We start from the raw sequence: 11,488 nt of genomic DNA, 5'->3' as shown, positions 1-11,488 counted from the left end.
AATGTGTGCTTACAGAACATGGGCAGAACTATTTTTGATGGATTACTCACTTCTGAACATTATTCTTATGATCAAATAAAAATAGGATACAGCTAAGCTTTAAATATTTGAAGGTAGCTTGTTTGGACTAGACAATACCTAACTGGCCAGCCTACAAGGAATTGGGAGGTATATAAATATACAATTATTCTACATACTGTACATTTGTATGTGATTAAAATCCTTTTTAAAATAAAATACTTCAGAAAAATTAAAAGACCATTAATCAGTTTCTAGGCTGTCCCTTTCCATTTATAATGACACAAAAATATTGCTACTAATTTTGCACAAATTTAATATGGAAATATTTTCAACAGAATAAGACACAACAATGAAGGCTTCATGAATAATTTATTCCATTTGAAGTTTTGTTTTTTGTTTTTGTTTTTTTTTTAAAAAGTATAAACCTTTTCATTTCCTCAATCACAATTTGTACAACTCAGTGTTATGGCATTCGGCAGCAATAGTGTTTGTTCCTTATTCTCTTTTTGTCACGTTAAAAAGAAAAGCAATTGGACCATATTAAATGTCACTGCTAAACAACTTTAAAACGCCCCTTCATAAAGTGACCAAGCTATTTTGAGAGGGTTGATGCTGACATGTCCAGTAATGACGTTACAATTTGTAGCTTAAACTCAATAACTTTAAGGTCCACATATCCAGTTTACTTTGAAAACTAAAGCTGTTTTAAAACTTCATGAATACATCAACCTGAGGAGTATTTTAGGTCCCAAATCCAGTTTTTAAATTTATACTCCACAAAAAAGAAAATACATACATAAAAATTTAAACCACAGTTCTGGGCCCATTAAAACACCAAAAAAGACCCCCCAAAAAGTTAAGATTTCCAGCTTATTTCTGGAGGGGTGGGACAAAATAAGAATGTATATTAAAAACATTTTTCCTTAACTCAGACAAACTAAAATCTTAAGAGGAAACCCAGACCAAAATATCACTCATGCAACATTAAGTGTATTAACTGATTGATATGCAATGCCATAGTGGATGAATAGCAAATTATATGATGCAACAGCATTTAAAAACTTTTTAATCTATTCAATTTGAACATTTTAAATAATGCAACATAGTATTCTGATATTACAGTATTAACATAGTGCTTGATTAAAGATCTGCAAATCTTTGTAGTAACACATTAAGTTAAAAAATTACCTCAGAAGGTAAATATGAAGACGAAAGGAGAATATTTTAATACAGTAATCTGTGCCATACTGACAATTGAGTACGAATACAGCTGAGGATAGTTGACTAAGTAGTAAGAGCTTAATTTTAGTGGTTTAAGAAAAGTTTAGAAATATTTAAAAATTACAGCTACTTTAAAATTTAAGGATTACATATAAGTACACTTGGTGGCCTTCTGGCCAAACAATAAGGTGTACAGAAATTTATTCATACAGTGTTAATTCACAGTCCTGATAACTCAATGGCTTGCATAAGAAAGGTATGGCTAGATGTTTCTCACTGGCTGGAAGCAGACATTATATAACTCATCTTTTTAAATGACAAAATACTGAACTTCCACCCTGCTTAATAATCATGGATACCTGCACAAAAAAAAAGATGTTAGCACTGTAACAAAGAAGTCAAGGTGTTGGTAATCCACTGCTATAAAGTATAATATTTTGCTTACCTATTTAAACAAAACTACCCATATTTGTCTGTGACAGTACATTAGTAAGTCAAATCCATCATCCTGCACAAGGCTTAATTTCTCAAATAAGTCTACTGAGCTTTTCTAATGGTTATTTAATAACTTTCCATTGAGTTTGAATGGATATATGAAGGGAAGAAAAAAAATCTTATCAATAAATCCTGTATATTTGGGAACTATTCCCTGATTCCCAAATAAAAAATAATTGTGTACTGGGTTCCCTCCTTATGGCTCCATATTAAATAATCTGTCAGGGAATAATTTTAAATCTACTTTCAAACTGAGGTGTGGTTATCATAGGTTAGTGATTTTAAACAACTGAGAATATAACTTTTATTTTGTAAAGTCACTATTAAGTGTATAAAAAGGATACTCTTTTTATGGAAATTCCAAATAAGCACATTTTCCTTCAAATCTCAGACAAGTTTTTTTTTTTTTTTTTAAAGAAAGTACAGAACAAAACATACCAACATAATGTGTGGTGTATTAGCATAATTTAAAAACAAATGCAGAGAGGTGATCTTTAAATTTAATATCAAAATATGCTGACCATTAGAACTGCATTATAATTTTGAAGAAATGATTGAAAACCTTTGTCACCAATTGTGTTTGCTTCATAGAAAAAACAAGACTTGCTAATGTTTTCATATACACAATCTGAAGAAGTTATGCTGTTCATAAGAAAGTGATATTTAATTCTAAGCACAGAGTATTCACAAAACAAGTTTCAGTAAAAAAAAAACTAAAACAAACAAACACTGAAGTAGAGTTTTGTAAATACAACTGATTTTGTCCTTGTAGATAATTAGTGAACGTACAAATAGAAATTTTGCTAGACTGCTTCCAAGAAAGCTAGGTAGACTCGGCGACTGTGAATTCAAGTCAGCAATGCAGGTAGGAGGCGAACTTGGGCTCTTTTGTGAGCAGCACTGTAGAAAGGATTTTTCAAGGGGGTACAGCCTGCATAAAAGCAGTTATCTTGGCATGTGCAAACAAGAAGGGGGAAAGTTGTATTGAAGGAGGGGTGAATTAAAGTCCCTAAAATTCAAGTCCCTTCTTTAGGGAGGTGAGAACCTCCTTGGCATATGCCCTACCTTAATCTGAGCTGTGTTATAGAAAAGTACAGACTCTGGTGTTTGGGACTGACATCTCCAAACCAAGAAAATTAAATAAATAAAAAAGGCAAGGGAAGTTTAGAAAATGGTTCTTTCACTAGTGGAATAGAGTCTGAATACCAGAATTCACTGAGAATCTATTTACACCACAGTTTGATTGCGCGCACACACACACACCCATACATATGCATACTCTCACATACATTCCCAATCTTTAATTTAAAAAAAAAAGTCAAACAATCAAGAATGACTGCTTGAAAAATAATTTGTAAAATGCCTAGAGCTGGGCTAAATTTCAACCTTATAGCAGATCCTGAAAATAAATTTCATAATAATATTCCCATGCCTAAATGTGCCACTGTTAAAACTGAAAAAAATTTAAGCATGTAACATTAAACACTAAAATTAGTTTAAGCATTCAGTAGCAAATGGTTTTTCTTGTAAAACTAAGTTTCTTTCACCGGAAATGGCCTGAAATATTAGTCATAGCCCTAAACCATAGTACAAAATATAACTGAAGAATTCTCATTTTATTCTAAGTTAAACCACCTAACAATACCACTTGTATATTGCCATCATGTTATTCTGTAAAGATGTGATATATAAAATGCTGTAAGACCTGGTACCTTTTCAATTTATAAACACAGTGAACTTCATTACTGTACATGTACTCTGCAACTACAGCTTAGCTGTAAATCCTCCACACACAATGGTATGGACATTATTCCCCCTCTATCCCCGTTAAACTGTACATCGAGACAATACAAATTTACTGTCCCACCCACCCCCTTACAAAAAAATAATACTCTAAAAGCAACCCTACTGCAACTTTTTAATTAAGACGATTACATATATTTTAGACCAATTGCTTTAAAGCAAGAAGGCAGTATAAACCTTCTAGGAAAATTTTTATAAAAGAGGTTAAGAAATATAAGACAATTTATACATTTAAAAACTTACAATAAATAAGAGAAGAGATGCAGGCATTTTTGAATACTAGATACTATAATCCATACAAGAACATCTTCATGTTCTGAAGCCATATGTTGAAATTCATTGTTCCTCATGTTTCCTCTCCATGCTTTTAATATTCATTTAACATGACTGGGTACTATGGCTCATTACTTTTCACAAATACTGTGACTGGAAAAAAAAAAAGGTTAATTTTGCTACGAAAATGTTATAATACGTTTTGTATGATCAGTCATCATCCTAAAGAGTTCAATAGAGTCAATGAAAAATAGCAGGGTTATAGCCCCTCCCCCCAAGTCAAAACAATATTTGTTGAAGTAATAAGAATTAGACCCCATCACAAATGACTTTCACTGAGAAGATAATTGTAACTTAATCCTGCAGCAAAACATCCATTTTTCCTTGTTCTTTTCTTGCACAGTTCCATCAAATGAAGATCACAGCATATTCATAATAAAGTTATATAACTGATTCAGCACCACAAAATGAATTGGGAGACATGAGCGTCTGTCCTGGATTGCAGGGTCACAGGTTAGCCAGGAGAGTGCATTGTACTGTTCCAAAACAAACCTGAAAAGTAAATAAACTGCATAAGTCATGTATTTATTTCCAACCTAGATTTTGGAAGCAGTTTTCAATTATGGCATTTAAGACTCAAAGTCACCTTAAAAAAGAGTGTAACAGAGAGTCCTTGGGGGGAAAGAAGCAATTTCCATAAAAATTATTCTCAAAAGTAGATTACTCAAGTTAGAATAGCAGTGCTTATCTAGAGATCCACTGGTACACAACTGTAAATTCTTGCCAAAAATTAGAAAAATATATAAGAATCAACATTATATTCTTTTAAAGTTGCAGTGACAAACTGTTAATGGTAAAAGAGTTGTACCTGAGGACATCTGAAGTCTGATTTGAGTCAAGTGGGTGGGAGTGTTTACTGTGAAGCAGCTCGTCAGATTGCACTGAAGGCACGTGGAGGTGCAAAGAGGCCTAAGAAGGTAACAGGTAATCAATCAGTCAGCCAAACAGAAAATAATCTGCTATTTAGTTTTACCTTATTCTCCCAATATATCTTATAAAATGATGAAATACATTTTAGTCCTGTGTTATGAATCAAAGCCACTATAAAAATGCTTGTTCTCTTTAACTAATTCATTATAGAAATGATTTTTTTTTTTTTTTTTTTTTTAAGTAGGGGCAGGTTCTTGTTCTGTTGACCAGGCTGGTCTTGAACTCCTGGCCTCAAACAATCCTCCTGCCTTGGCCTCCCAAAGTGCTGGGATTACACGCATGAGCCACTGCGCCTAGCCAGAAGTGATTTTTAAGTGCAAAACTTATTTTGAATCTTTCTATTTCCTTTTCTTTAGCTTTATTGTTTTTGAGACCATACAATAATCCTTAGAAAAAGAATTTCTAATTACCTGCTAAGTCTAATTTGCCTAGATGTGCAAAGTAAATGTTTAAGGAGGCACTAAATTGAGTAGTTAAACCTGAGTAGTCTGTCCTTAAGATATATGACACCCTTTATGACTACGCAGACATACCTAAGTCTAGCACTGAAAAAAGTAACAGGAATAAGCATAAGCAAATAGTTTGGTTACAGCACAATAAACCTTAAACAAGCTATCTTTGGTTGAACTGAGAACACTCTAAGTAATACAGTGCACAGATGCCTGCTTTGCCCACTCAATTTCATAATAGAGGGTAGGTAAAAACTGGCACACTCATTTAGATATGGCAATGAATAGTGGGAGAAAGGAATAAACTACTCCACACTCCAATTAAATGAGTCATTTTGTTTATAAGTCAATATAGTATTAAAAAGCTATGACAAAACAATGGTGATGTTCAATGCAGTAACTCTTGGTAGATCTCATTCTGTACACTGTATAAGGTACTATTTTATATTTAGGTGTTCTCTCCTCTGCAACTGCAATACATGTAGAAACTCATGTAGTATATTTAGGAATATAACCAAAAATAGCTATGTTTCAACTGTCTACAAACTCTTGATTTATGGAGTTATAAGTAAGTCTCACATTGCAAATCACTACAAATTTTTAAAATGTAATTAGTACCAATACTCTATTCCTATGATAAAAAGGGATCTAGCTAACAACCCATTATATTTCCAAGCAAAGAGAAACAAACCAGGTGGCTTTACTGCCTACAGTATAAAACTAAAATGAGATATATGAAAAAAAAAAGTGAACAAAAAGTATGGTAAATTATGCCTTAGGTGGTAGTTCATAACCAGAAGTCCTAATCTTGTTACAATGTATCTAAGGGTGAATGCCCGCTTTATACTATCCTTTCTGCAAATAAATACTGAGTAGGAAAAGCTCTAGATAGTCCCTTGGACTTTTTGTAAAGTTGTGTTTCCTGAACACATCCCCTGAAACACTAAGATAATAAACTATTAACAGGTGTTAAATAATCCTTTCCTTGTGTATTAATAAGTTTGGGAAATGCTAGGTAAACTATCTTATTTACCTCCGTTTTACAGAGACTTTAGTGTGCATACATGTATCATGACTAGAAAAGAGGACAGATAGCATGTGTAGCACCCTCCCAAAGGACCAAAGAATCCTTTGTTTTGTGGAGACACCAAAGACTACTAGTATATAGAAAATCCCTGACCTCAGGTGATCTGCCTGCCTCAGCCTCCCAAAGTGCTGGGTTTACAGGTGTGAGCCATGGCACCCGGCAGCAAGTATTTAAATTAGCATGACTTGTGGATTAAAAACAGTCAACTTCCGGTGGGTTTACATAAGAATAAGTGAGTCACATCTAAATTTGTTATTCTGGAACGATATTAGCAGCAGTAATAAATTCTGTATAAGGCTTTTATATCTCATTTTGTGACTTATCTCCACTTCATGTTACATTGCTTACTAACAAATTCGGTTTTGTTTTTTTGAGAGAGGGTCTCCTGTCACCTAGCTGGAGTGCAGTGGCATGATCATGGCTCACTGCAGCCTGAACCTCTTGTGCTCATGCAATCCTCCCTCCTGCCCCAGCTTTTCATGTTATTAGGACTATAGGCACATGCCACCATGCCTAATATTAAAAACTTTTTAGAGAGACAAAGTTTCACTATGTTGTCCAGGCTGATCACGAACTCCTGGCCTCAAGTGATCCTCCTGCCTCGACCACCCAAAGTGCTGGGATTATAGGGGTGAATCGCTGTGCCCAGCCTGAGTTTGTTGTAATAAATCACTATGAATCTGAGAGTCTCATTACTGTATTTAAAAACCACTCAGTTTTTTTTTTAACACAGCAATCTACACACAGCTAGAAAAACTTTTTTAAGTAGTAAATGAAACTAAAAATCAAGTATTACAAAGATTATAAATCTTTTTTTTTTGTTTGTTTTGAGATGGAATCTCACTCTGTCACCCAGGCTGGAGTGCAGTGGCGCGATCTTGGCTCACTGCAACCTTTACCTCCCGGGTTCAAGTGATTCTCCTGCCTCAGTCTCCCAAATAGCTAATTTGCACGTGCCACCACGCCTGGCTAATTTTTTGTAGTTTTAGTAGAAACGGGGTCTCACCATGTTGGCCAGACTGGTCTCGAACTGCTGACTTTGTGATCCACCTGCCTCAGCCTCCCAAAGTGCTGGGATTACAGGCATGAGCCACTGCGCCCAGCCCAAGATTATAAATCTTTTATTCCCCAAAATAATGCAGCATAACAGCAGTACAGTATGATGTAATTCAAAGAATAACATAATAATCATTAAAAGACCCAGGTTTCAGTCTTGAGTCTATTACCAACTTATGACTTTAAACAGGTGAGTTTTTCTGAACTCAAATATGCTCACCTAGAAAATGAGAAGGTTAGACAGAGGTAATATAAAGTTTCTCTCAGCTCTAAATTTCCATATATGCAGTTGAAACAGATTGAGCATCCCCAATTTGAAAAAATCCAAAAATGGAAACACTTCTGGTCCCAAGCATTTCGAATAAGGGATACTCAATCTACACTAACAACAAGGGTCCTAGGAGTTTGACTTAGGAATAAAGTTCTAAAAATATAAATTTAAAAACTAGTTTTTTTTTTTGTTTTTTTTTTTTTTTGAGACAGAGTCTCAGATATTGTCACCCAGGTTGGAGTGAAGTGGTATGATCTCGGCTCACTGCAACCTCTGCCTCCCAGGTTCAAGCGATTCTCCTGCCTTAGCCTCCCGAGTAGCTGGGACTACAGGCGCCCGCCACCACACCTGGCTAATTCTTGTATTTTTAGTAGAGACGAGGTTTCGCCATGTTGGCCAGGCTGGTCTCAAACTCCTGACCTGATGTAATCTGCCTGCCTTGGCCTCTCAAAGTGCTGGCATTACAGGCGTGAGCCACCATGCCTTCCTGATCTTGTTTAAAGAGTCACATATGGCAGTGCATTTAAGAACTTAGACAAGCTATAAGACTTAAAAAAGCCACTTCTATATTTCTCAGGACTTAGGCTGTCAATCAGAATTATTTAGGAACTGGGACAGAAATGGCAATACCTTAAGAAAAAGGGGACACTGATATTGTGCTTGAGGACATGCTGACCAGAACCAGTCAGGTAATGGACCTGCTTTGGCAGTTGATACAAAGTAACCAAGGGCCAATGGTTGCTGAAGAATATTAGGTACTTCCTCATGAGGTTCTGTTGATAGTAGCCGATCAGTACTCTGACCCTTAAAAAGACAAAATTAAAAGTATATTAGTTCACTCAGTATAACTAAGTACCAGATATAAACACAGAATGGCTCATAGCAATCAGTCTCATTATCTTATGACATCGATTTAACAAAATACTGAAGGATATTGAAAAAAAACCAGTTTCTATGTACTTAGGAGTATTATAAGTAAAAACATTAATAGAACATATTTTAAGGATTGCATTAAATGAATATGCCAACTGTTTAACAAGTCTGTATTATTATGCCAAGCTCACGGGAAAGTGTGTAAAACTTCACAGATGAGTAAAAAACACACAATTTTCAATGACATCTTTAACTTTTTTGCTAATATTCCTTTAAGTTCTGAAAACCACACCCCAATCAAAAGGTGGATTCAATTTAGCTTTGTTAATCTAGCACTATCTATAAAATGCAGTTAATAGTGTTGTGAAAATTATTATGGAAACATGAAGGGACAACTACCAAGTCACATGCATATCCTTTGGATTAGTTAATGTATTTCTTGGTATTTAAAAATAGATAAAATAAAAATAATATGCATGAAAACATTCATTACATCATTATCTATAACAAAAAAAACCTTACATGTCCAATATTTTGGGAAGGACATAAATTAGGGTATAGCAAAAATGCAATATTTAAAACCTCATTATACTTATTGAAAATTGCAATATAAACATATGTGGAAGGAAGATAATTTGCTTAAAAGTAAAAATGGTTTTATTAAGGTGGTGGGATTACTGGTGCTTTTTGTTATATGTATTTCCTATCTAATTTCTTTGCAGTTACAAAAAGGAGGAAGGAATGCAAAGTAAGACTGGAAAGATCCTTCCTTACTTTAAAAGGGTAAATTTTATACCTATGCATACTACAATAATCAAATCACCAGTATATATAATTTCTTTTTTTTCTTTTTTTTTGAGATGGAGTCTCGCTCTGTCGCTTAGGCTGGAATGCAGTAGTGCGATCTCGGCTCACTGCAAGCTCCACCTCCCGGGTTCACACCATTCTCCTGTCTCAGCCTCCTGAGTAGCTGGGAGTACAGACGCCTGCCACACCTGGCTAATTTTTGTATTTTTAGTAGAGATGGGGTTTCACTGTGTTAGCCAGGATGGTCTCAATCTCCTAACCTCGTGATCCGCCTGCCTCAGCCTCCCAAAGTGCTGGGATTACAGACGTGAGCCACCGCGCCCAGCCCAGTATATATAATTTCAAATAGAGAGGTGTTATTAACTGAAGCCCAGTTCGTTTTTCCTTCAAATATAAGGACAAGACAGCCTGCTTCCATAACTGCTAAAGATAAAAAAGGGGAGTAGATGGTCAGTGTTTTATCTGGTCTTATGAGAAAATTAATATTTTTATTATATTCCTTGTCACAGCCCTGATATGAATGGCTGCTCTTAGAGATATATATATAGTGATTCTGAAAGATACTGTGATCCTACATCTGAGTAAAAAGCTATGGTGAACTGCCACAAAAACTACAAAAAAATGACTAATGCCAAATGGTCTAGAAAATACGGATTCAGGGAAAGTAGAGCCTTAGAGATTCTCTTAAAAATGTGCAATTCAAAGTACTGATGTCCATGATGTAGAAATGCATGAATGTACTGTTAATTAATCTCAACTCTTGCTAATTTCCAAGGAAAAATAGCATTGCATTTCATATATTAATCCATTACTAAGTTAAGGAATGGCAATTAGATGATCTCGGCTCACTACAACCTCTGCCTCCCAGGTTCAAGTGATTCTCTTGCCTCATCCTCCTGAGTAGCTGGGACTACAGGTGCGTGCCACCTTACCCAGCTATTTTTTACATTTTTAGTAGAGATGGGGTTTCACCATATTGGCCAGGCTGGTCTCAAACTCCTGACCTCGTGATCCACCTGCTTCGCCCTCCCAAAGTGCTGGGATTTTAGGCGTAAGCCACTGCGCCCGGCCGAGAAAAACTAAAACTTGTAACACAGTTACCTTGCCCGCATCACCTCCATGGGGGTAATGAGATCCTGGAGAATGTACAGGAGAACCAGTTGGAGAAGCAGGAAGGATATTAATGATATCAGGGTCAAGATCATCTCCTGTGTCTAACAAATCAAAGATACCCATTCCATCTGCTCCATCTAAACAGGAGAAAGAAAAGAAATTTAAAACTCCATTTTCCATATCCTATGGTCATTCACAGGAAAGGGTCAAAATAAATGAAATTTTAACCAAAATGGGTTAATTTAACCAACATTTACTGAGTGTCTACCATGTGCTAAGTATTATGCTAAAAGCCATACAAATAATTATGCATAAACAAGCATGTGGTAGTCTGAATAATGGCCCCCCAAAGATGTCCACATCCTAATCCCAGGAATCTAAGAATATGTTACCATAAAAGACTTTGCAGATGTGATCAAGCTAAGGATCTTGAGATGGGGAGATTATTCTGGATTATCCGGGTGGGTCCAATGTAATCACAGGGGTCCTAATAAGAGGGAGGCAGTAGGGTTAGAGCCAGTGAAGGAGATGTGATGACACTATACTGCTGGCATCCAGGATAGAGGAAGGGACCATGAGCCAAGGAATGCAAGTAGCCTGTAGAAACTGACAAAGGCAAGGAAACATTTTCCCTTAGGACCTCCAGAAAGTAATCAATCCTGCTGATATTTTGACTTTGGCCCAGTGAGACTGATTTTGGACTTCTGACTTCCAGAACTGTAAGATAAAATAAATGCGTGTTGTTTTAAGCCACTACATGTGTAGTACTTTGTTACAGCAGCAATAGGAAACTAATACAAAGCAAACATAGTACAAACGAAATGAAAATGTGTTTAAAGTGGGACTACAGTATTCCCCCTTATCCATGGGGGATATGTCCCAAGACCCACCCCCATACCCACATAGATTCCTGAAACCAAGGATAGTACCAAATCCTATATACTGGTTTTTCCTTTACGTACACACCTATGATGGAGTTTCAATGATAAATTAGGTACAGTAAGAGATTAACAACGAGAATATTAGAAC

At 35.7% G+C, this 11,488-nt stretch overlaps 1 protein-coding gene across 3 annotated transcripts in view; it reads right to left on the bottom strand.

Moving 5' to 3' along the window:
• Nucleotides 1-371: 371 nt before the first annotated feature.
• MED13 (mediator complex subunit 13) overlaps nt 372-11,488 on the bottom strand; it is a 121,937-nt gene continuing 110,820 nt past the window's right edge. Inside the window, exons 27-31 of one of the 3 annotated variants that reach the window (XR_010133762.1) lie at nt 10,448-10,596; nt 8,297-8,470; nt 4,682-4,782; nt 3,784-4,365; nt 372-1,601 (exon numbers count right to left, since the gene is read on the bottom strand). Coding sequence is in view for 2 of the 3 variants with exons in the window: in XM_019028067.4 (XP_018883612.4) it covers nt 4,233-4,365; nt 4,682-4,782; nt 8,297-8,470; nt 10,448-10,596 (557 nt within the window). In the remaining variant the exon portion in view is untranslated. Of the gene's footprint in view, nt 4,366-4,681; nt 4,783-8,296; nt 8,471-10,447; nt 10,597-10,846; nt 10,947-11,488 lie in introns of those variants that run through there. The other 2 variants (XM_019028067.4, XM_063706215.1) reach the window with 2 other exon arrangements.

Source organism: Gorilla gorilla, chromosome 4, assembly GCF_029281585.2.
Source record: "Gorilla gorilla gorilla isolate KB3781 chromosome 4, NHGRI_mGorGor1-v2.1_pri, whole genome shotgun sequence".
NCBI classification, from domain to species: domain Eukaryota; kingdom Metazoa; phylum Chordata; class Mammalia; order Primates; family Hominidae; genus Gorilla; species Gorilla gorilla.
This window is presented reverse-complemented; position numbering and strand designations above follow the sequence as displayed.